The sequence below is a fragment of the Stereum hirsutum genome, assembly GCF_000264905.1.
Source record: "Stereum hirsutum FP-91666 SS1 unplaced genomic scaffold STEHIscaffold_23, whole genome shotgun sequence".
Lineage (NCBI taxonomy): Eukaryota > Fungi > Basidiomycota > Agaricomycetes > Russulales > Stereaceae > Stereum > Stereum hirsutum.
The window spans coordinates 145982-170780 of record NW_006763153.1 but is presented as its reverse complement, the minus strand read 5'-3'; the positions used below and the strand labels follow the sequence as shown (position 1 = coordinate 170780).

Below are 24799 nucleotides of genomic sequence, written 5' to 3'. Positions count from 1 at the left end.
AAAAGAAACCCATCTGCAAGTGGGTCTACTGTGTCTAGCGGGTCTCCGAAAACTTGTATAGTCTAAGCCGGAAGAGTGGCAAGACCTCTTAGACAGATTTAGAGCACAAGAGGCATGCTAGGGGAATGTGGTCTTCCTGATGCTCTTGATCTAGACATATGGTGAGTACCCTCCTGCCCAGACAGACATCCACAATTTATTAACAAGCATGAAGCATAATAGGGCACCATGGTAATGCTGAAAATAAATAGCTCATTTCTTGTGATGATCATGCGGCAAAAGATGGACATTGACAATGGAACAAACAAAGTCTTCAGAATGAAAGGGGTGATGTAACGGGCAAGGCACGAATGAGATAGAACCAGATAAGCACGAGTGAATTAACAAGAGCTAAGGTAAGAGACCGAAACGGGCGTTGAACGACAAAGATACAAGCGAGGCGAGCGTCGAGCTTTTATAGACGAACGCGAGTCGAAGCTGAGTAAGTATGGGAGACGCGGAACGAGTCGGAAGGCGACCAGATGTGGGTCGACGATGTGGGCTATAAAAGAGACGAAAAGAAACCGGAACTAAGAGACGTATAGGAGCGGATAGACGATGAGGCAGCGGAGGAGAGAACGAATCGGGAAAGTAAGTAAGAACAGGAAGTGTAATCGTGTCGGACCATGAGCGGGAACCGAGTCATTGGCCTTGGCCTAGTCTCGAAATCCAGACTCAAAGATCGAGGAAGACAATCGTTCCTCTTCACTATAGGACAGCCGCCGCCAAAGTGCCCGAAACGCCCCCTCCTCATTCGACCTCCCGCTGCTATTAACGGTATGCCCAAATAACTTCGCAAATTATATAGGGGAGATTGGCCATGATATATGAGAGCTCGAAGGGGAGTAACGATGGGGAATCGGGCGTCCCCGCACTATCCGAATGACAGTTTTGTCCGAACGAAGGGCCAGTAATGCTGTATTCGACGGCACCCTCAACGTCGACCATGTACGTAGCTATTGGTCGAGCCGGACCTCGAGGAATTTGTGTGATGATGACGACGGTATGTGTGTACCGTCACCAGCTCTATCACCGGTCGCGGTAATCGTGGTCTGGGTACAGTTCTTCTGCGTCCTGTGGACTGCGTTCGTCTCCGGAGCGATTTGTTGAGCGAGAGCTCGCAACAATACAATTTGGCCCATTCCGACCCTCTTCCACGACGGATTCCTGGCATGGATGCATACGATGTCAGAATGATACTTGTGTATGGATTGAAGTAAGACTTACTAGGCCACGCTCGCCTTGTCGACGTTCTGTTGCCAGATTCGAAGGTATATCTGATCCCTGCGGTTATCGTTCGTTCGTGTCGTACCCATTGGGATCCCGCGAAGTTGACCTGTGCGAGTGGATGTCGAGCTGAGTCAGGATTCAAAAGACCTCGACAGTTGTGTTCCCTATTTGTCCTCCATCCCCTTCCATACTAGTCCTCCCCTCCTTCCTCAACTCCCATGTCGACGGTATTCCCAATACTGGAAAGTACTTGTACCTAGCGTCCGGAGTACCGTGTTCGCGAGTGTGACCGATGGACATTCGTGGTAATATGAGGCGTGTCAATGGGCGCGACAATTTACACAGTGGTGAATCGCTCACGACACGTCATCCTGTTTCGTGCTGAAGACGACGAAACAACCGTAGGGGACAAAGACAGTAACGCCTAGGTAGACGAGGACGGAGTCAAAGATGCGAAGGCAGACAGCGACAAGGACGAAGCAAGCGAGGTCGTCGAGGAAAAAGATGATAGCGATGAACAAGTTAAATTAGACCAAGAGGCCAAAGACCGATATGACGGCAGAGAGTTCCTTTGTTGGCCTTCGAAGCTGGTGAAGAATAGAAGGTGAGCGGAGCCACTTCTGTGATATGATGAACGTCCGCACTTTCTCCCTAATATCGACGGTATGAGCGACGTACAATCTTTGAACTGATTCTTTTGGGCCTTCGTATCTCCTTGCTGGCCTCCAGCAAGATGCTCCCCAACTCCGCAGGGTAAACATATATGGCACAGTACTTGTCATAATCCAATGGAACTGCTCGAAGTTAAAATCAGCAGGGATCACCCTCTCCCCGAATTGCAAGATCATCCGAATCTGCGAAGATAATTTATAATGAGCACGCGATTGGCAAAGATTTCCTCTGGAACGACCCTATAAACTGTCTGAGGAAGGCTAGGCGATACCACGCGGGCAGGACTAGTCCTCTGAGTCAGAATCGCTCAGCAGTCTCGGTCGCCGATTTTCTCATAGCCAGCGTCTTCCGTGGACCTGAATTCATCATGGGGCAACCATGCCTATTTTGCCTGTCCATAGACACATTCTTCAGGTTTGAATAATATTAGCTTCGACCGGCTTTTCGGAGAGAGAGGACCAGATCGGTAATAAAAGCTTAAGGAAACTGAGGGCTGCCGACGAGAGCAACGGCTGGGCGTAAAGAATGTCGTTAGCCCGACCAAATTGCGAGAGGTAGGCAGTCACTATAGACCCAATGTGAGACGACGTCCTTCGTGTCGCCATCCTCGTACCATCGTAGAGGCACTTCAGAAGATGTGGGCGGGTTGCCAAGTTCTGCAAGGACTACTCCGTCGCGATTGAGGATGTCTGCTGCTGTCTGCTGCCGTTGCTGTCCGCAGACGCAGTGTTCCGTGGGCAGCTCTCTGGCTCGGTGCTCTCCTCCGGACTGGTTGAAGAAGCCTGGAGGTTGTTCGCAAAGCAATGTGTAACATTTTACTACTTCTCTGGCGGTCTGTGAGCACCACCGAGAACGTCTGGAGCAATACAATACTATATGCAAAGCCTGGACCGTCCTCTAGCCATCTCTCAAAGCCCATATGCCTTACTCTCCTCCATATCTCCTGAAAGTTTTGACAAGCGGGGCTACCGACAAAGTGAGCGCGAAGTGGACGCTGTGTGGCACGATGCTTACGGCGTGGCGCACAGTTCTATTTGTTCTTGTTTGTTCACAGTTGATAACGCGTCGCCTTTCGTTGCCGTACCATCGTTCCTCCCAACACATTTCTCTCGCCCACGACGTTGAGTGTGCGCCCTCAGCGCTCAGCCCCGAACTGCAGCATCCTTGTCCGCCATTGTTAATGGCGATGTGTATTCCAGCCTCGCCCTCCGCACTCTCTCCTCATTGCGACAGCCGTTCGTATGGCTTTCACAGCGCCAGCGCCGTGAACATTCCCTGGCCATCGTTCAGCGTATGTCGAGCAGACTGTAGGTACAACTAGGTATGTGTTATTATTATTGATTCTTCACTGACTTGATGAATCCGTGGCCTCGTCCTTCAACATCGACTATCCCGAAGATGTCTGGCTGACGATGCTCGCCGTCCAACGCGATCACCTTTGGATCGCCTACTTCGTCGACGCCCTCACATGAGCCCTATACGCCGTCCTGCACAAATTGTCTCAAAGGTACGTACTTGCATTGTCAGCCTCACATGTTTTGGATCAGTATTGTTTGCAGATTGTATGACAATGTGCATGACGCACGTATAGACACAATATAGCGAGCAAAGGATAGCGCGGTACAATCGCAGAGAATTATAGGCATCCGAGGTGAGTCGTGTTGTGCATAAACTCTTCCTTCTTTCTTTCTTGAGAAGTGCTGAGCGCCAGGTGCCGCAGATCCGACCTTCGCCACTCACTAGTCCCACTGATATGATTTCGGTCAGTATCGTGTATCGTTGTAAGCTCTTTGCTTCGTCTTACTGCTCTACCGCATCTAACTTGACACAGAAACATCGTAGCCCCACTCGATTCATTCTACCGTGACCCTTTGCCCCTTACGCACCATCTGTCATACGGACCCGCAAAACTCGCACCACCACTACCCTCTCGCGACCATGGTCCCTTTGCCGACGCACGGTCATGGCCCCGCCGTCGGTGTGGATGCTCGTAGACCCTTTGCATGCGGCGTGGTCCTTGTCAATGAGTTGTGTTTCTTTCGCTAGCTTCATTATGTGTATATTTCCATCACTAACTTGCTTGCCAATCGTTCTGTAGGTGTCTGCCGTGCACGAACGATGACGTCGGTCGTCTGGCGATGTGCCTAGCTACTTTATGACTGTAGTAGTAGTAGGCCTTGCCCATGCCCTTGACTGTATCATGTATTTAGAATTTTCATTGTCAATAGAATTACTTTGAGCCCCATATGATATGTGTGCACGCATGACGGGGCTACCGCAGGAATAGGTCGCAATAGGGTGAGGAGGGCGAAAACATCAGAGCTCGTGAGCGAGAATTAGCGTTAATTAGCATCCCATTAGTCGGGAGCGTACGGAGTTCCAACCTTCGACGCGATTCTTTGTCATCACATGGTCCACGATTATATTGCCACAGGCGCGCGCACACCTCTCTGACACCGCTGCATTACTGGCTTGGTCGCGTCAACGTCGAATAATGGTCTGCCACGCTCAGCGGAGCTGTAGTACTACTAAGAAACACCGAAGGAAATGGTTTTGCTGCTCTTCATTCAAATTGTTGAGGTCATTGCCATTCCCCTCCTACTCCTTACGGTGAACAAAGCAAGAACAAAGGAAACTCGGTCTTTCACGACGACTACGGGCGCCCACCCTCTCCTCTCCTGTTCTACGTTCCTCATCCTTGTTGCGCCGCTCCATATGTTGTCGTACCTTCGCTCTATCCTTCCCTTCATGAATCTCAGCCTAAGATTGCGCTCGTCGAGGTATAAGCTGGTCTGCAAGATGAAAGGCCACCATGACGCAGTGACGGTGTTAGCTATCTCAGAGCACGGTGTGCTTGCTAGTGGTGGTAAGTATATCTACTCATGAAACGCCGATAGTCTCTCATAAGTATGAAAAGCTCTTGATGGCATAAGGCTCTGGTCGTTGCCTGAAGGAACAACGATTCCCATCCCTCATCTGGGTCCGGCCACGCGTGGCGCCATCTCCGCTCTGACTTGGGTCACTTTGGGCGAAAGCGACAATGACCTCTTGATATTTGGGACGACATCCGGGTTTGTGGGGATCTGGCTTAGAACGGATGGTGTGAGTGTTTTACATCACTTGAAGTTTCCTCTTTTATTCAATATACCACCCTAGCGTGGCGCCGTAGACGTTGTCGAGGAAGTAGTTATCATGAAGATCGGACAGGGGGAGGAGATTACCGGTCTGACAACAGTAAAGGACGCTACCGGTGGATGTATTGTTGCTCTCTGTACCTTGGGCGGAATCCTTCAGCTTTGGGTTGTGGATGCCGCAGCTCATATGACCTCCCTCTTCTCGAAACAATTGGACATCGTCCCGAAGACAGTGAGCTTCAGCAGCACCCGAGACCGGCTCGTAGTCTTTGGTTCGCGCTGCGGGACCGTGTAAGTATCACCTATTTCACAATTAAGCTACGACTGACTACACATTCATGCAGTCTGACCCTAGATGGCGTCTCAGGAGCTCTTATATCTCGGCAGACGACAAGGCGAGCTGCCATGTTCGTGTGTTTTCTTCACGCTGGTGTTTAAATAGTGCTGACGTCTATGGAGTAGTGCAGGTGTTGCCGTGGACCATAGCAAGGATATGTTCTTGATGGACAATACCTGGGATGGTTTCGACCTTTTCTCAATGTCGACTTGTCGTTGGACGCGGAGTTTCCGTACGAAGGATTCTCCATTGCAATCTTCAAAACAGGTCACTTTTGCTGAATGTGGAGATGTCGTTGTTGGGGGTGATGACGAAGGCAACTTTCACGTATACACTACTGCCGAAGGATCCCTCCTGGATGTGCTTCATCAGAATCGACCGGGAATGATACAGACAGTCACGGTAAGCACTCCGATCTGAAAGTATACATTTAACTCTAAATCTGTGTACAGTCTCATTGGACCAACGGCCGATCTTGGATTGTCGTGGCCAGTTCTAACGTAGGCAGAAGAAGTACGATCTGCCTGTGGAGTCATCATGGGGAGGCCGCAGCTCATATTAGCTCTGAACCCTCCACGGAATCTCCCGCTGTTGGAGACGGTATTTTGCGTTGGGTAATGATACTTGCGGCTGTTGCGTTCGTCGTTCAGAATTCGTCTTTGGTAAAGTCTCCCTCGAGTATCCTATTATAATCATACTGCCACTAAATCTGATTCTTTTCGCCCATCAGCTTCTCTCGGCAGTTTTAGGTCTTGCATACTGGCTGAGAGGAAGTTTGCAATCTGTTCTTCTTTTCATTGGTTGATCCAGACGCAGAACCCTTGTACATACATTCACACGTTACAGACGTTGATTCGATTCATGAATGAGGGCAACTCCTGCATGACAGCATAGCCCTGTCTTTGTCCCGTCATTTACCACTGGTGTTACTGTAATTTCATGCTTGATATGGCGGAATTTACTCCTCATATGATTCAGCGCTCTCGACAGCAGGTGTGCCCGCCGGAGCACAACCGCCTTAATTTGCTATTTCCTTCAGTCACACACGGCGCCAGCGACCCGGCGAGCCTGAGTGATTATCACCCGAGAGACCCTCGCAAGGGGGTATAGCCTGACGAGAGCAAGAACTAGCTATAGTCCTGCCCGAAGACAAGACGAATGAAGACTGGCACACAGCCCTTATTCTCTTGTGGCGTCCAAGCTCAATCGTGTGCCACCCGCACCCGCGAGAAGAAGTGGTATAGTGTGTATCGTGCACGTGGTGGTTGAAGCCCTTTACACTGAAAAACTTCGCAGTCGAGAGAACGGGAGTGGGTAACAGAAGAAGTGTCCAGAGTACAAGGGAAGAGGATGATCAAGTCTCCTGAATCCCTCATCACGAACCTGCAGATTAATGAGCACCTGCTACATAGGTACTGAGCCCGTTGTGAATGTCAGTCGCTCGAGTGCTGTATTCGAAAGTTTATTGCGGAGAAGAGCGCACTATTCTTGCTCGGCGAGAATGCCTGCTCTTATGGAATAGCCAAGGCTTACAAGGTCACAAGTCGCAGACGACCTCGACCACGACTGGAAGTTGATGGCGTAAGACCTGATTTTTACGGTCAGCACTCTCGGGTGCATGAAGATAACCTTGAATGAATGAATAGCATACTTGCGAATACCTAAACGAGGTTAGAACTTACCTCCCCTTTGCGCGGCTTCGTAAGCTTTTCGCACTCCGGAATCCCCTCTACAGAGTCTTCGTCCTCGCAAGAGCGGCTCCCTCGTTTTTTGTCTGTCTCCATAGCTGCAGGTGAGAGTAGAGCAGTTTCGGGATAGGGCACACGTACAGAGCTCGTATTCAGATCTATGCGTGATAAAAGGTCTGCCAAAGCTGCGCGAGACGCCCGCTGAGCCTACCGGTACAAAAAGCTGAGTGATGGACTACAGAGGACGAACTGGATTGAAAGATGAAGCCGAGAAAAAGGGCAACATAGAACAGGCATCCCAGTGGTGTGTCCCCATTCAATACTCAGGTATCTGCGCACTTCCGGACCAGTATGGCCACACACAAAGAGTAAGATGAAGAACGAGGACGTTCGGTGAGAAGCAATTCCGAGGCAAGCGCGACGAAGGCATCAGTCCACGAACTCGATACAAAGCACAAGAGACAATAACAGCACAGGTAAAAACTTGGATGGAGACCAAGACAAGAATCCCGGGATGCTACTGCAGGCAAAACGTGCTAAGATACCGATCCAAGCAAGCATGGGTTGCAGGAAGCAGCGGGTGCCAGCCGGAACTGATCTTCCGCAAACTAGGTGCGAGTAGTTATTGTGAAGATACTTTATGCGAGCTTGGCCTATTTATGTTCATGTTCGAGTCTTATACTGCCTGGTGGGTGGGAAGACCAGCGAGCAATGATCGGGCGTTCTCGCGTCCGTATACATATAACTTATAATTATGTACTGGTGGAAACGGCTGACTAAGCACTACGCGCACCATCGCCTCTTTTGAACCTTCGCCTAGCTTCATGCCCAATGTCTATCGACGACGAGCAGCAAACAGACCTCGACGAGCTCGATCGCACGTTTCCACCATTCAAGTTCCTTCCTCATCATTTTGGAAAGGTCGTAACAAGCAATGACTTGAAGACTTTCAGTAGGAGGTTTCATGCCTCGTGATCTGTGCCTGTACGTCGACGCCCTCATGCACCAATGTAGTGAGAGTTTACAATTTCTTCTCTCATCTATCAGAATGCTTACTGATTCACCCCCGCACTCTTGAATCCACCACTTTCCCCCATGCAAAAGTGTGATACAGTCGTCGGACTTTACGGACGACTTCGTCGCCTGCCCCACCACTTGAGTAGGACATATCCCTCTGCCCCGTGGACCCATGTCATGGGCATCAGTGACAGGATGGCTCAGGTACAGACGGTGGAATTGAATGAGGCTCCGCTGAGATGGAAGGAGATACGGAAAACTTTGGCGTTGACGAGGATCGTTCAGTGTGTGACCGAGGTGAGTTCTTCCTCTTTTCCTCTTAATACACCCCTGCATAGACTGCATTATCATTCGCCACTTCCATAAACTCCCACTCTGATATCTGTGGTTGTCACCGTCTATCTCTCCAATATGACTTCAGCTCGATTGCTATGCCCTGCTCGTTGTCCTGGCTGTACGACAGTCTGCTGATTACACGTGTTATCTCATCCTATCCCCTGCCCCACAGTCCGTTGGTTTAATATCCATTCGATAAAATCCGCGAAGCAGCTTCCGGGTTATCCATCTCTTTTGAGCGGAGGTTCGCCTCGCGTCGCCCGAGTACTTTGCCCAAGTGTCGGAAAGCAAATCCATTCAGGGTACAAAACGGGCCCTCAAGGACCGATATCGTTACCGCTTTGAAACGTACACGCATCTCACGGACTCCAACATCGAAGACCTGATGAAAAAATCTCTGCACTCTGCCGATAAAGCCTAGACACGGTCTTCCTCACAATCTGAGTCACCGTCGTCCTCTGCCCTGTCTTCCGCAATGAGCACGTACTCCGGCGGCTCGTACGTCGCCACCCCCTCAAAAACCTTCATAAAGTTAAAATCTACCATCCCATATGACCGTACGACTCGGGACGCCGCATCAGTTCTCGCACTCTCTCCTGATCGTCCTCAATCCCCAACAAGTATTTCCCCCTCACGGAAACCATCTCGCTTTGTTCCCATCACTCCGCCTGAAGCTCTACCAATCGCGGGTGAGATTCACAGTAGAAGAGGGCGTGGATCTCGTCCTCGACATTATACAGCCCCTTTGGTGCCCAAAAACAGCATAGCCGCCACTGTCTGGGAATGTAATAGCGACGTTCGTGGTTCTGCCAACGTAAACGTTTGATGGCGAGACTGGTTGGAGAGTAGAAAGCGCGTGAATGCGAAACGGTGGGAGGGAATGGTGATGCGGAGATACCCACGGAATGGCATCGGCGAGGCGTCCGTTTTGTTGTTACGGAAGATTTCAACACGACCGTGGAGCATCCAAGTCTTGGGAGAGGCTTCTATTCTAGTCTTCACCTAGGAGTTGCATGAGTCGACGACTATCGTTTGCAGTTCGTCGACGTTTTATTCCACGGCGACCGGCCTGCGAACATCAAACAGAACTGGTGGATCCAGACGTCGCAAAGCAATTGGCACCAGATCCCCAACCTAGCTAGGATGAAGAGCTACTCTCGCTAGATCTAACGAGTCAAGGTACGCGGAGTGAACGAGTCGTGTATCAGGGAGGGCCACAAAGTGGCGTAGGGTGCGTAGAGCGAGGAGGAAGCGCCGATGACGGATAGACATGATACCGGATTCGGAGTAGGGAATCTGGCACAAACACCGTCGTTGAAGACGGAGCAGGCGGCGAAAGTATCACACCTGGACACACCTTCTTGAGGTTGGCCTCAGAGACGTCGACGGCGACGTCGTATTCCGATATGATAGTGACGTCGATCCGTGCGAGGTAAACGATACTACGCTCTTTCGGAGGGAGAGCCCCTGTCATGGACTCCGCAGCAAGAGTTACGTTCGCGATCCGTTGAGCGGCCAAGGCTTTCAGGTCATAGTGGATGGTGAAGATGTCGCGGAGGGTACTGCAGAAAGTTGTTCCAACGTACTTATATCTGTCAACCCATTGGATAGGGTCGCCGTACATGACGAACGGATCCTCGGTGAGGTTCTCTCCTGCCGGGATTGCCCCGAACACCATCGCTGCAGACTTCGGCACACTGGCTGTCAAGCCCTTCCGACTAGCTTAACCCTCGAAGTAAATGACATGGTGTTGAGCGTCACGTCGTTCGGTCGACCACAAGGCACAGTCGTCGGCGTGCTCCACGTCCGGTACAGCCGGCTGTTCTGTCGCCGTCCATTTGCTTGTCCTGGTTGTGCGACAGTCTGCTGATTACACGTGTTATCTCATCCTCCCCGCGACAGAATCGCTTCATCCCCTGCCCCACAGTCCTTTGGCTTAATATCCATTCGACAAAATCCGCGAAGCAGCTTCCGGATTATCCATCTCTTTTGAGCGGAGGTTCGCCTCGCGTCGCCCGAATCCTTAGCCCAATTGCCGGAGAAATGCGTCTTTATCTGTTTTGTCGCCCGTCTTTCATAACTGAGAGCCACTGCCTTCCGTGCCTAATTGTTCCTGATCGAGCGTCAAATCATATCCGTTTCTGGCATCTTTGTCAACGATCGCTTCGCCAATCTCCTCCTGTTTAGCTGCCTCTTTGGTGCGACATTGAAATGCAGGACAAAGGCCTCCCTCTTTGGTGCGACATTGAAATGCGGGACAATGGCCTTCACCACGAACTTTCCCTTTTAAATACCCTATCACCAGCACGCTTCGCCCACCTTACGATCTCTCACTCTCTCCGCTCCACGATGAGCGTCCAGACGTTAACACAAAGCACTCGTCGACGCCACATTCAGCTTCACAGTCTTCTCAACCTCGATGTGTTAGCTCTCATCCTCGAATCCGCAGATCTTACCACCATCCCCAACATCCGACTTGTATGTCGCCAGCTGAATCGCGTCGCGATCCCGATCTTAGTTCGCTCTGTCGTACTCCGTCGTTCTGGCGAAACCACGCTATCTTTTTGTCGTTTCATGGTCTTCGGTCCGGGCCGCCAGTTTGCTCAGTGCATCCGACAGCTGATTGTCCACCCCAACGCGCATAAATTCGCACGGGCGAGCTCTGATCGCTCTGCCGTTCTTTCAGACTTACTCGCCCGCATGCTTCGTACTTTGACGGGGCTATCCGTTCTACGTCTCGTCGATTTCCCAGAAGCCTTACAGCCATCGACCAGAAACGCGGAGTGTTCGATACTTCGCCACGTCGAATTGAATATCTTGTGCAGCCCTGTACCCCCACAAGCCCAGAGCGTCTGGCACCTTTCTGTTGAGGCTATATCTCCAGCTCTCGCGACTGAGCTAAGCAGCACCATCGTCTTTCCCAATCTGCGATCTTTCGCTGGGCCCATAGCGATATTCGTTTCCCTTTCCCTCAACCACGCCCTAGAACACATATCTCTCCGTGAACACCAGTTCGACGCTGGCCAGCCGTCTTGGATCTCAACCAACGACACTCTGTCTGAGGTCCTCATGGCGTTACGCCGTGTGCGGCCTAAAACCATCTCAATCGGCATCGATATTGACGGAGCCATTGGTCTCAGACCGCTCTTCTGGCATGAGCTCGCAAGTGCAGCTCCAGAGGCCGAGTCTTTATCATTGACGTTGCCGTATAGAAACTACGTGTCGTCCATCGGCTCGGTGAGCTAGCCTCTCATGTTTACTGCAATCTACTTATATTGATACCGGAGTGTTGATAGGATGCTCCCTCTTTCGAGACGCTGGAGACTCTGCAAAGTCTGCGGCGTGTATGGCTGCACGTCTTCGACGACTGGTACACATTCGATCTCGAGTGGCATAACCTCACGTATAGGTGGAACGCCGTGCTCGCCCGCTCTGGAGAGCAACCTGTCTTCCGAGAAGTGACTCAGACGATAACGAGGACTATCAGGTCGGCATGGCAACGATGCTTGGCAGCGCCACACTGGGATACTTTTTTACTGCGCGTCGATTGTGACAGGGGGACTTGTGTGGAGGGCTGGCAGCGGCATCGTGAAGGGCCATGGAACGAGAGCCATACATTAATGCATGAGGCTCGAGACAAGATCATGTTCACGCAGTCAGAGGATACGATCACGGTAACGGGCTGGGGGGGCTAGGATGAATTCGATTATGTGGTCCTTTTGTTTGTTGACGTATCTCGTGCAAGTTCACCATTGAGCCAGAGAAGCAATCCACGTATTGTATTCAGATATCTTCCCGAGGACATCGCATACCCCGACTACAGCGAGCGAGGGGAAAAAACTGCAACAATGCTGGAGCAAGCCCGGCGTGCAGCTTTGTGATCTCGAAGCGATCTGATCCTAGTTATACTGCGAAAGATGGCTGTCGTACGCATCTTTCGATTCCCTCTACCTTTCTTTTCCGCAAGTGAGCACAAACGCAAAATGCCTTTTGAAGGTCCGTTGGCCACGTTGCGAACTTGAGGCGATCTCATGTATATGATCAGAGTGGTATGACTGTTCTTTTCTTCCTCTCTTTGAAACTTCATTTGCCTCCATTCATGTCACATTCGATCATCAGCTCCTACTGCGCCTTTCAGGTTGCCACGAGGAAAGCGTCAGGCCAGTCAAAGCAAGCCGTCTCAACGCCCGGTTGACGATGAAAGAGATGATAATGAGCCGCTCCTAAACCGTGATGTTTGCCATTTTTCGATGATGGCTTCTAAAGCTTTCTTTGTCGACAGTCTACCTTATTTGAAGGCCATCATTGCCCACCTTCTGTGCTCACCAACCGTCTGTTATATTGTCCTATTCCACGAGCATCAACGCTACAGATGAGCTCCAAGTTGTACGACTTAGACGCTGAATGCGCATCCTGCCATGTCATCTCCAGGAACATGTCACGATGTGGAGGCTGTTCAGCATTAACCTACTGCTCTGTCGGCTGCCAACGTCAGCATTGGAGTGTACACAAGTTCGTCGGTTTCACATCTACTTGTTTCTTCATCCCATCTCATGCAGCCGGTCTTAGACAAGAGTGCCTTGCCCGCCAACCGTTCGACGATGACACCAAAACTTCTGGGAAGTTACTCGACGCATTTGCCGTGTGTCACAGCGTTAATATTCGGCGGTCTCTGGAAGTCATTCGACTGTGCACGGCACTGAGAAGACTCCCCATGGGCCTCAAAGATCACTTCTTGCACATCGTCCTGAAGCCGCGACCGTCTGCAGCCATTGTACGCCCTCCGTCCAAGGCCTACTCCATCACCGATGCCGCCATCCGCACGCTGGACTCATGGAGCGATCTTGACCCGGATATGGCCGCTCTAATCCGCAACACACCCAACTCCGATCCTAACGACCCTTCAATGCGACGTATCATCATACTCATCGAACTTCCCATGCTCCATTCCATCACCCCTAACTCACCAAACACAATATCGCTCGACTCGCTCTTGATGACCCATATGACCACTTTCATGGATCCATCGCCACTCCTTATTCGAGCGATGAGCGCGCTTGTGAGCTCTCCACCACCTGGATCCAGAAGATCAGTATCATTGGAAGATATAGGGCGTTTATGGTTGGAGCATCTGAAGGATAAAGTGCGGCGTGGTCATATGGAGCACAATGGAACAATGGGCAAGTTGGTAAGGTTCAAGAAAGGGTGGAGGTGGAACTCCCTCTCCGATGAGGAAATCAGAGGAGGCGACTATTCGGAGTCGTGGAAAGGACTGCCCAGATCGTTGTGCCAGCTTGTGATGTAGAGTTCAGAGTTGGGGCTTCTCTTATATACCTAGCGTCTTCCGTGAGTATTGGTCGGACTTGTATATCCCATGTTCACCTTTCTCAGTGTCGTGACGAACACGCCCGTCGAGCCCATTTCTCTTCACATGTCTCAGAAGATCGCTGCTTGATGAATAGCTCACCCCCGGGGTTCCTCCTTCGAACCATATTGTCTTCCTCGTGAAGATCCTCGCTGTTTTCTTTTCTTTTCTTTTTTGGATTAATGATGGGGCGTGTATTTATCGATGCACATTCAATCCGTCCGCAGGAAGCGAGCTCTAGCGGCCCGAAAGTTTCAGAAACATACCCTAATATTTAGACTGCTATGGTTCGAAGATCAGAGTCATCGTCAGCCTGAGCGTCGTTGAACCACGCGAGCCGCCGCGCGATTCTTGACGGATCGTCGCGATCACATGACCGCGTTCACCAAGTTGTTTCGCAAGTGGTGGCGCATGTCGATTTTCACACTTCGACCCTGTACACTGCACCGCTCACTTTCCTACACACATCGCTCAACGGTCCCAGCAGAATGTCTTCTAAACGAAAATCTCAAGAGGTGATGAACATTGCATCAAATCTTCCCTTGCAAACCATCGCATGCACCCGGTTATCTGGATGGTCTAGGTGTTGGCGTTGCGATAACCGGTCGGGCAGAAAAGGAAAGGGATGCGTGTTTAAAGGTGGGCATTGTAAGCTACTGAGCTCATTGAGTATGAGGTGAGACATATTCCTAGACCATCGCATCCTGGACAGGGCGCATAGCCCCTACGGCCGTCTTTTCTTCACCAACGATCGACCGTGGACACTGCAATTCAAGGAAGGCTTGAATCGGATCATCACTAGAGAGGAAATCAAGTCTATGATGGTTTGTTTGTGTCATTCTAGTCTGTCTCTGTTTCTTTCACGATACCTTCCGTTTCTAGACTACCATCGCGGAAGTTCTTCTTCCAGTCCTACACCGCGAAATGAATCATCAGCGATTGTCAGGCGTAGTAAGGAGGTACCGAACTAAGGATCAGACGGATACCTGCGGTACGCTGCTTACACGACGCGGGCTTTGAGCTATATACCTGAACGCATCATCCAGACATCTGCCATACTCAACTATTCTCTGAATCCTTCGTGTGCGGCTGTTGTGGTCGTGACCTGTGCGCTGTCTGCGCTAGGTCTGTCTTACAGCCCAGCTCCTCATCCTCCGTCGGCGATGCTCCATGCTCTTTACGTTATCATCCAGCAGCTGCACTTCAGGCGATGACTTATTTTGACGGACATGAGCTGGAGGTTGTCACCGCCCAAATGGCCGATCTTGTTCCTAACCCCCAAGCGTCAGTCCTTCGAACCTGACCTCATGAATACAGACTATTTACATCTAATACAGGCTGGTTCCCTTGTGCAAGGAGCAAGTTCGAATTATCCATGACGCTCCGATCCTGGACCAAAATCATCCAAAATTTCTATCAGATTTTCAGTCTTTTTGGTCCCAAGGAATTCCCGTCGTCGTATCCAAGTGTCTGAATAAGATAACGTTGACCGACGTTGGCAAAGAGTTCTTTATACGCTGCTATGGGTTCCATCGAGTTCGTCTGGTGGATTGTTGTGGTGAAAAGCAGGATAAGAAAGTGTCGCTCGCGGAGTTTTTGTCCGACTTTGGCCGGCCACGTTCTCCAAATGATACAATCTGGAAGCTCAAAGTATGAATCTAGTATTTCCTTCCAATGATACGCAACACGGCTAATCAGTGTGTTGTTATCGTCAGGACTGGCCCCCGTCAGAAGACCTGCAGACAGTCCTAGGTGAACTTCATGACCAGATGGAGCTTACTGTTCCTGTTCCCGACATGACAAGAGCCGACGGGGTCCACAACTTTCCTTCTTACTTCGCTACGAATGCCAATAAGGCTGATCTAGGTGGGTCTATCTCATTGTGCACATCCTTGACCGACAAGTCTGATTCCGATCTGCTTATAGGGCCGAAGATGTACCTTGCTTATGCGAGTCAAAGAGTCGGTAAACATATTGGATCAACATTCCTGCACAAGGATGTAACTTCGGCGTACAACATTGCTCTCGACGTGGCAGAGTCGCCAACGGGTGAACCGGGTCATGCTCTCTGGCATCTCTGGCCATCATGGGCTTCGCCGATGCTTGAGGAGTTCATGGTTGAGCAAAAATTGGTATCCCCGAACGATGGAAACCCGATACATACACAGAGCGTGTACCTGACGGAATCACAAATTGAGGCCTTCAGTACGAGATACGAAGTTAAGCCTTTTGTGATCCGTCAGCGAAAGGGAGATGCTGTTTTTATACCTCCCGGCTGCCCACACCAGGTAATGCCAAAAACAATTTGTTCGCCTTCTCCTGCTCACTTCTCGCTATAGGTTTCAAATGCAAGCGACTGCATAAAATATGCTCGAGACTTTCTATGCGCGACCCAGCTAGCCGAAGTACGCGATGTCCAAGAGGAACTACGCGAACACAGAATCCTGCATGATGGCGCGGATGTTCTTCAGTTTCATCAGACGCTGTGGTTCAGCTGGGTCTCACTTTCAGATCGGCTCAAACGCCTTTCCTTCACTTCGGCTAACACTAACCCTTGGGCCAGTGAATCACCTACCCTCAGCATCTCCGACGTACTCTCCGAGGACGCCCACTCCGGTATTACCTCGCTCATGCCTCCCCTTCCCGATTCTACAGCCTCCCCGGATGATCAAATCCGACACTCACACCCATTGATCGCTATGAGTCATAGTAGCAGCCCGCCTTCAGTACCGAACGACGCACCCGCTGGAGGCTCTGGGTGCGCAGTCCCGAAACCCGTATTGGATGCAGACGAAAGGAAACTACGGAAGATGGGAAAGCGACGTCAACGGCACGAGAAGAAGATCTATTTGACCGCAAGGGCTGATGATCAGAAGCGATTTCGCTGCCCTTCCTTAGTGCCTCACAAGGTGAAGAACGTGTCTGGGAGAGTTCAATGTGCCGCGTTACACAGCAGAGATGGTTTACTGGATCATATGTGTGTATATTTTGTCTCTTTCGTCGTGAGCTGCTCTCATGCCGTATTCGTGTCAGAATTACCTCGCATTCGCATGCGGTCGATCGCCCTTGGGATAAGCAAGTACGGAGAAAACTGGTCAAAGTATTCGACGACACCGAATTCTATACCAAAGTGTGGGACCGCCTGACAGTTGCAGGACGATACTATCAAGACCATCCGCACCTCTCGCTCGTACTGCACTTTGGATCGGATCAGCTGTAGACGAGCACATGACCTAAGCCCTTTCTACACGTCTTATGCCCCGAATTCGTCTCGGCCCCGTGCAGTATTCTGTTCATCCCATATAACATCATCTCTTTCTTGGGTTTTCGGTCTTCGCTGGGCATCTTCGAGTCGTCGCATCCTGTTACCGTAATACGCGTTTCCCTTGTCTACCGACACCTTTTCTGTCTATCAATTGTATGGATAGACATTTGGGTTGATTCGTTTTTGGGTCCCAAACAGACCACTTCTAAATACTGCCCATCTAAGTCCTGGCCATCTTCGCTCTTTGTCCAGCTTCCATGTGGGCCACAGTGTGTCTCCGGCGAGTGCCGGGGATGAATAATATGTCCTATTCCGCTTGTTGTTTCATTGTTTCAAGACTGGACAAAGTGAACAAAAGACTCGACTCTCTTACTTATCTATCATAGGGGCAGGAAGAGGGTTTTGTTCTCTGGGCAGTATAATTCCGGCTTTTGCACCCTGGGCTCAGCATAGACCCATGTTCCCCCATCATGTTCATGAGCGACGTGATTCCGTCCCTCCGTCCCAAGATCCGTCTCTACTCGATTCTCTTGATCTAAGTATGGAAGCAGCAATACAGTGTGTTGGGGAAATGATTTATGCTTCTCTTCTCTTCACTGACTTCCACTATATATATATAGGCCTGATCAGGCTCATATGCTTTGTGTGGCGCATCGTGACGCTCAGCCTGATGCACCGGTCCAGAAGCCATGCAAAGTAAGTTACGTTGCTTACCTGATTACTTGATAGGTATTTACTGATCTCGTTTTGCCTAAAGGCGCTTAGTGTCCCGCCCGAAATTTGGACGACCATATTCAAGCTCCACCCTGAAGACATCCAGACCACTTTCCACCCGTCAAACAAGCGCGTGTCTTTCTCGCATATCTGTCGATATTTACGCAGTATTGTCCTCGGAACTCATATCCTATGGACTTCGCTCAAGCTGCCTCCCTTCGATTCCAAGCACATAAAGAATATCTCGAGCTTCCGAGAGGTCTTCGCTCTATCCCTACGATCATCGCGGTCCCTTCCCCTCACCTTCTCCATCAGCATTGTTGACAGCATCGGTTCCGCTCACCAAGACCTCGCACTATACTGCTTGGAACTCCTCTGCAATGAGTCCCGTCGTTGGAAGGCGGCATATATGGACAGCTCCGTCCTCGCTATCCTGCCTAATTATATATTTCCCGAACATATACCGTTGGGCTCGCTCACTTTGTTGGAGCACATCGGTGTTATCGGCCGGAGCCCGCCACTTCATTATCCCCAGGAATGTACTGATCTTTTGCGATCAGCACCGAGATTGACGAGTGCTGAGGTGCATGATTTCGGTTGTCCAGACGAGAGGTTTTTGCACCCCTTGCTTCTCGAATTACCGCACGTCTCCCATTTTTCTGCTTCCGGTTCTATCGAACCCTTTAATCTGGTCAACGTTCACATCGGAGACCTTGATTTTACGCAGTTGACCTCCCTCGAGTTGTGGTTTCCCGCCCTTGAGTCAGATGATCTATTCGACCTCCCGCAATCTGTCGAACCTCTACCTCTACCTCTCATGACGTCCCTATCACTCAAGTTCGCCACGTCGGACTGGATAGCTAGCATCGCTTCCGTGTTCTCATTCCCCAACATCACGTCTCTGACCATCGCCACCGAGTATCCCTGCGACCCTCACGAATTGGACCCCATTCTGTCACTCTACGAACCTTGCTCCACATCGCTGCGACATATCGGTCTTTCCTCTCATTTTCTGAAGCATGAACCACTTGACGCTCTTACTCGCAACATACCCAGTCTGCGATCAATGACGATCGTAGATATTTACTGGAATGCGCCATTTTTTGAGTGGCTAGAGACACTCGTAATAGAGCACCCAGAGGCTGAAGCCACCAGCACATTAGCCGCGTACCCTAATCTTCAGCGATTGTGTCTTCAGACTAATCACAGGGCCGTCGCTATCGAACACAGATGGGCTTGGTTACGTGAACAACATCCTTCGAAAGAGCCACTTGTCACCGACGGACGTTTTTGCTGGAGATTCATGTTCAGGTCTGGGATGCAGGTCCTGCAGCAAATTGTTGCGTTCAGGCGGAGACAATCTGCATCCGCCGCATATTATGCAGTCAATCGCCTAGAGTGCTTCAGTCTCGACCATGACTGCCTCTATGCAATGCGAGAGTACACCCCCGAATGTTACTCCTTTTTGGTCACATGCTGGACCGACGGAATGGAAGGACAGCCTTTTTCCGCCCTAGACTCAGATACAAGAGACCTTCCGGATACCTGGGCTTACCTTGATGCTGTGCCCCGTTTTTTTCGAGACATAGGAGCTATAGATGAAGATGACGTTAATCCTTGGACACGTTATTCATCCCCGCGTCTCTTCAGAGAATACGATGACGACGAACTTGATCTGGAGGGGAGCAACGTGAGTGAACATCGCGATGGGGGTCTAATAGATGAAGAGGTTAGCAATAATGCGATGTTGCCCAATGACGGTAGTACGGTGTCTTCGGATATCGTGGACGAACCCAACCCGAATAGCGAGGGCTTGGGCAGATCTGCTGGGCGGGAGGCTGAGGATGAGAATTCGCTTGGACCAGACTCCGACGATAGTATCTTCCGTGGTGTGTGTAGTGGTGATGGGGTTGTTCTGACAAGGGACGGCGGTGATGGCGAGGAGGAGGTGTATACCCCTGACTCGAAAGGATCCACGTATTGCTTTTTAGTATGCGCAGTCTCCATCTTGCTCTCATTTATGGCCTTCCTATGGTACTGCGGTTGAATAGTATTTGTATGGGTCATAATGATATTAATTTTACATGTACAAATGGCTCTTCGACGTGGTGAGCACTTCATGTGGTGACGCGCAATATTAATGCAGCCGCGGCGTGGTCTGTTTGGTTCGCGCGCGGGTCAGTGGTGGCGTGGTCTCGAATACACCCTCTAGTCGGGCAACGTTTACACAAGGTAGAATAAGAATTACGGAAAACTTTTGCATAGGAATAATAGATGGTATGTATATGCACGCTGTTCTCAAGCTGAATTGTCCAATTCTTTTGTAAGAATATCCTGTGGGGAAAATGCACGAAACAGGGCCAAAACGGCCGGAACAAATTCACAGAATATTTTGAGGACACGATCTCTGGAATCTGTTCCAACCAAACATCCACATGTACTATATCTTTCGACTGTATGCAAAAGTTTTGTGACAAATCAAGTGTATGACGTGCAATTCGTGCTCGACTGAGGACATGTAGTCCCAAAATGTGCGCCACTTCACACTCGGTCCGTCTGTTTCCGGCGGAGCGTCTCATGTTTGGGACTCTGGACAAAGTTGACGTGTGTACAACCCTAGGTGCACTTGCTCCGTTTCTCTCTTAACTTCTTAGAGAAATGCATTATCACCTCTACAGCTCACGTGCCAGATTTTACGCACCGGTGAGCATACGGTCGTGCAAGAATGTATATATATCTGCCTACCACGAGTTCAACGCGTCTCGCGGGGACCAAACAACGTCCAAACACCACGCCGCGCCTGCGGAAATTGTGTGTCCTTCACATATGGTAGGCTTTGACGCCTTCAAATCTCCGCCGAATGTGCAACGCATATTTAGGTATGGCTTCATCAAGCAGGATATGTGGCGACCAAATGTGGCGCGGTCCATCAGGGTCAACCGATGTTACGCTACCATATAAGCAAAGCCCTACCGTTCCGCGTCTCTCGCTTCCCCCATGCAGCGGCACCAGTTTAGCTTGCTCCCTGTAGCCGAGCTCTCCCGTTCGCCGTCTTCAGCGTCCATGACGCCTCCGATGCACCATGGTCATACTCATAGCCTCAGTCCTGAGGCTCAACTGCCTCCGATTCATCATCATGCTCCTGGTCACTCTGGTTCTGGCCAGATCAGGAGACCGATCTCTCCGAGCAATCTGCCTCGTACGTACACACTTTCATTAATATTCACGCATGACATTGTTCCTTCTACCTGCCACACACACCTACTGATGCTACACACTTCACTTCACTTCACTCCACTTCACCCTGTGGTTTTCACCTCCTAATAGACGTCGATCTCCACCCTCAAGATCAAGCGCCAAGGCCTCGTAATTACCCACCTCCACCCACCGGCCACGAACTTATGCGCCTCTTCCCTCCACCCCCTCCCGACCAATTCTCGATTCTCAAACCCGGTCCCACCTCGATTTACTTCCACCAACAAGAACGCGCCTTCTTTTCCCAGGCGGGCAAGGAGATCGTCAGAGTGAGGGTCGAGAGCGATTTCCAACCATCGGCTACCTTGAGCAAAGGAGGAATGGAGGGTATGAAGAGGGGGGAACCATGGACGGCGGCGGCCACGATGGCGCTGGCTCTTTCTCCACATGGTCAGCAGCAGCCAGCGAAGCGGTCGGAATCGAGTTCGGCATCGTTACCGCCCCCTCCAGGGCCTCAGACGCAGCACCACGATATGCATCCACAGTATCCGCATCTGTCTCCGCATGCTCAACCGCAACACCCTCAATACCCACGACTTCTCCAGCATCAGCAACATACGCAACATCAACCGATGCACGCACACGCCCCGCCGATGCAGCATCCTCCGTACTCTGGCTACGGTCACCCTGACACGTCACCACGTCAACAACGGCAACAGCTTCAGCAGCAGCAATTGCAACAAGGCCCGCCGCCACCACCGTCGAGGATGTCTGATTCGATGGGTTCGCCTTCGACGCTGCATTACGGGCATTCGCAACGCCCTCAACAGCAACAACAAGATCAGACGCCGCCTACACTCGTATGTTTTCTTCCCTTTCTAACCGCCAACTGGACAGGCCTGATCATGTTCCGTCGAGCTAGATCGACGTGGGAATCAGCGTCGAAGAGTGGAGAGCGCCCGCCCCTGGGACGGCTCCCCCGCGCGAAAGTCGAAGGAGATCGGGTAAGCATACGAAAAGGGTCGTGGTACGATGAACTCTCCACCTGCGTGCACAGCACTTTTTCCCGCTGTACATGTCTTGATTGTTCTTCTGGTCGTTCATCTTGATATGTTATATTTCTCCCCCGCTGTCTTGCATCGCATGGCCCCATTCGTGGTCATCGCTTCATGTCTGTTCTACATCCTGTAGATATGTACTGCACGACTTTTATGTCTCTTAACGTTTCATGTTGAACATCGTCTCTCATCCCTTTCGTCTTACTCTCTTATCACGTCGCATCCATCCGCTGTTTCCATGTCCATACTATCGTATTGCTTTCTTGTCCTGTTCTGTCTGTTTGCCGTGATGTCGATTAGGGTTCCCAAAACCTTTCGGCGCTCCTCCTAACTATCTACTTGTTCATTAGAGTCATCGTCCGTCGAGCCGCCACCCGTCACGCTATCGGTATCATCTATACCTCTAGCCAGTGTCTCGTCATCGGGCCACACAAGTGGTACGCTCTCAATTTACCTCCGAACATCGGCCACGCATTTCGCCACCAGTTTCACAGTATCATTGCGGAACGCCACGCACTTTAGCTGCTGCACCGCAATAGTGTGCTCATGGACCTCCTGCTCTAGGCTCGGCAGAACGCTTCGTACTTGACAGAAGAAGGTACGTCTCATTCACGTCAGTTGCTTTGAGCCCTCAGGTTATGATCGCTGATGAGGAGGCAGGTCAGTGCTCGCCCATGCTCCGCGGCTGGCATTTCGCGAAGATAGTGCCTAAGATACACAACGACCGGCTTGAGCAGTCTGTCACGGGCTCCTGGCGGCCATGAAGCACGCATAGAGACCGTCCGAGGCATTTATTTGCTGCTGAAGCCAAGTCTTCGCAAAGCCCTCAACCGCTTTCATCAGTGCCTTCACGATATCAGGAGTCCCCGACTCGATGTGAGGGACCTGCACTGGGATGGGCAGGGTATAGTAAGAGAGAGTCCTCAAGGTCAGCGGGCAGTTCTGGGCAGTTCCGACATTGAGTTGGGTGTCGATCGGGGCGGGCATCGCTTCAATTTTGGTTTCGTTTTTGGTGCCGCTTCTGTTCCTCTGTTTTGGTTGCATACGTAGCCCACCAAATCTCGTCATGAGATATTCTCCATGACGCTTTCATTGTACGCTTCACCACCGACATACGCCTTATAGTGCACAACAACGGATTTGTGTTTGTGAGCTTTGTTGAGAAACTTTCCTTTCTCAACGTCAGGTCCGCTTCAACGAGGAACCCCTTTGATCCATCAAATTATAAAAAACCATATAAGGGGCTCGAACGGCTCAGCTCTTTTGTTCTAACGATCTCCGGCGCACTGCTACTCAAGGTCAGTGCATTCCTTTGTCGTACTGTGACGTCGCTCGCATAGTTAAACGGTGGCGATCGCACTATAAAAGCATCACCGGAGACTCTTCCAGGTGTTCATTATCCGTATTGTTGTAGCTCATCGACCGGATCCCTGTTCTGCCCCCTTCGTCATACCTTACTCGAACTATTATGTCCACACTCCCCATTCGTCAGCACGCGCACGGTCAAGCTCACGTTGGCGACGTTCCAAGTGAGTATTTTTGGTCAACATCATCAAAACGAGAGTATGAAGTACTGATGCGATGCTGCAGACATCAGGGACCAGTGCGTCATCCTCACTGAGCAGGTGACGATCGTCTCTGTAGGCAGTTTGGCGTTGTCTTCGACGTGGACATCATTGCTTATAATTTATGTAGATGCACGCCTCTGATGGTCCCGGTTGCACTGCTTGTGACGAGTCAAAAGATTCACATTCATTGGGGAGGATGAGCGCTCTGGTATTCAAGGTGTGACTTTTTCTCCTCGTAAAATCTGCCGCGGATACTGATGATGATATATAGGGTCTTATCTTCCTGCTCCTTGGATGGCTGGCAGACGGTCTTCGCAAGATACGGAACATGGTTTACTTCGTGGTCCTTAGTCTCATGCAGACGGCCGCTGGCATCGCCGGTCTCGCGGCTATAGCTTATATGCTCTTGTTTTTTTACGAAGTTCCTGTCCCGCAGGCCGTGAAAGCTTTGGTCGAATTGATCTTGGCGTAGTAGGCGGTGATGTACTTGGACTTGGGCTTTATTTAGTTTTAATTAGTCGGTGTGCTTGATGTATGATGTGCAGTTTCTTATTGGAACGATGCCCTATCTCTTTGAATGATTACACTGAACATTGTAGTATCATTTAAGCAGACTAGCTAGCGTTAAATTGTCTGTAGACACGTCGCTACTTTTATGGAACCGCCACTTCAAGATCCTCTCTAAAACAATCTCAGACGGCTTGAAGGTTTTCGTGGCAGATATTTCCTGTACCATGTACCCGAATACATAAGTTTGTCGATGGGTTATCATTTGTGTGAGGAGCGACTCGTGAACGGGACTGGGGCCACTGTGGCACGTGTGACAGCGGGCGACGTCGGCGGTTCTTGTCACATTGTCACATTCATCGGGCAGTGCACAAGGCGTGGACGCGTCTTTCAACCGACGTCGTCGTCGTCGTCGTCGTGGCGGCGGCGTCGGAGCTTCGTCAACGCGTGGTTTTACTCTACTGGTGATCCCTGTCTATTGTCTCTCTACTGCTACCTCAGTGTCGACTCGGATGGTGTCCTCCCTACGTTACCCTCACCTACACCCCGTCTGGCCAGAGCCGTTGGCGCAGGGACTATGTTCCCTGAAGAGATAGCTTAGTCCAGACGTGTGGAAGGCTGACCACTTCGATATATCCCCTCGATAATATCGCTTCTCCTGTTTAGCTTTGGAA

The 24799-nt window shown here is 50.8% G+C and overlaps 8 protein-coding genes across 8 annotated transcripts; 6 read left to right on the top strand and 2 right to left on the bottom strand.

Moving 5' to 3' along the window:
• Window positions 1-985: 985 nt before the first annotated feature.
• STEHIDRAFT_116266 (uncharacterized protein) lies at window positions 986-2365 on the top strand (the record flags this gene model as incomplete). Its single annotated transcript, XM_007311039.1, has 3 exons — window positions 986-1042; window positions 1698-1873; window positions 2113-2365. The coding sequence occupies 3 exons, from the start codon at window positions 986-988 to the stop codon at window positions 2363-2365; spliced, it is 486 nt and encodes a 161-aa protein (XP_007311101.1).
• A 2324-nt stretch (window positions 2366-4689) lies between these two features.
• On the top strand, window positions 4690-6104 carry STEHIDRAFT_163340 (WD40 repeat-like protein; the record flags this gene model as incomplete). Its single annotated transcript, XM_007311038.1, has 6 exons — window positions 4690-4807; window positions 4859-5043; window positions 5098-5366; window positions 5420-5482; window positions 5538-5814; window positions 5865-6104. 6 exons carry the CDS (start codon window positions 4690-4692, stop codon window positions 6102-6104), a joined length of 1152 nt encoding a protein of 383 aa, XP_007311100.1.
• A 790-nt stretch (window positions 6105-6894) lies between these two features.
• On the bottom strand, window positions 6895-8197 carry STEHIDRAFT_116264 (uncharacterized protein; the record flags this gene model as incomplete). The annotated part of the gene is made up of 6 exons (XM_007311037.1): window positions 6895-7041; window positions 7095-7198; window positions 7242-7335; window positions 7894-7935; window positions 7962-8076; window positions 8157-8197. The coding sequence occupies 6 exons, from the start codon at window positions 8195-8197 to the stop codon at window positions 6895-6897; spliced, it is 543 nt and encodes a 180-aa protein (XP_007311099.1).
• Window positions 8198-9587: 1390 nt separating this feature from the next.
• Window positions 9588-10131, bottom strand: STEHIDRAFT_163339 (uncharacterized protein; the record flags this gene model as incomplete). Its single annotated transcript, XM_007311036.1, has 2 exons — window positions 9588-9749; window positions 9811-10131. 2 exons carry the CDS (start codon window positions 10129-10131, stop codon window positions 9588-9590), a joined length of 483 nt encoding a protein of 160 aa, XP_007311098.1.
• Window positions 10132-10802: 671 nt separating this feature from the next.
• On the top strand, window positions 10803-12148 carry STEHIDRAFT_116262 (uncharacterized protein; the record flags this gene model as incomplete). Its single annotated transcript, XM_007311035.1, has 2 exons — window positions 10803-11690; window positions 11750-12148. The coding sequence occupies 2 exons, from the start codon at window positions 10803-10805 to the stop codon at window positions 12146-12148; spliced, it is 1287 nt and encodes a 428-aa protein (XP_007311097.1).
• A 3092-nt stretch (window positions 12149-15240) lies between these two features.
• STEHIDRAFT_69030 (uncharacterized protein) lies at window positions 15241-16157 on the top strand (the record flags this gene model as incomplete). Its single annotated transcript, XM_007310992.1, has 3 exons — window positions 15241-15468; window positions 15534-15684; window positions 15745-16157. Coding segments are annotated over 3 exons (792 nt in total), but the record flags the coding sequence as incomplete, so codon positions are not given.
• A 4996-nt stretch (window positions 16158-21153) lies between these two features.
• On the top strand, window positions 21154-22028 carry STEHIDRAFT_69093 (uncharacterized protein; the record flags this gene model as incomplete). Its single annotated transcript, XM_007311004.1, has 2 exons — window positions 21154-21485; window positions 21932-22028. Coding segments are annotated over 2 exons (429 nt in total), but the record flags the coding sequence as incomplete, so codon positions are not given.
• Window positions 22029-23518: 1490 nt separating this feature from the next.
• Window positions 23519-24090, top strand: STEHIDRAFT_116259 (uncharacterized protein; the record flags this gene model as incomplete). Its single annotated transcript, XM_007311034.1, has 4 exons — window positions 23519-23579; window positions 23641-23690; window positions 23746-23835; window positions 23890-24090. 4 exons carry the CDS (start codon window positions 23519-23521, stop codon window positions 24088-24090), a joined length of 402 nt encoding a protein of 133 aa, XP_007311096.1.
• Window positions 24091-24799: the final 709 nt, after the last annotated feature.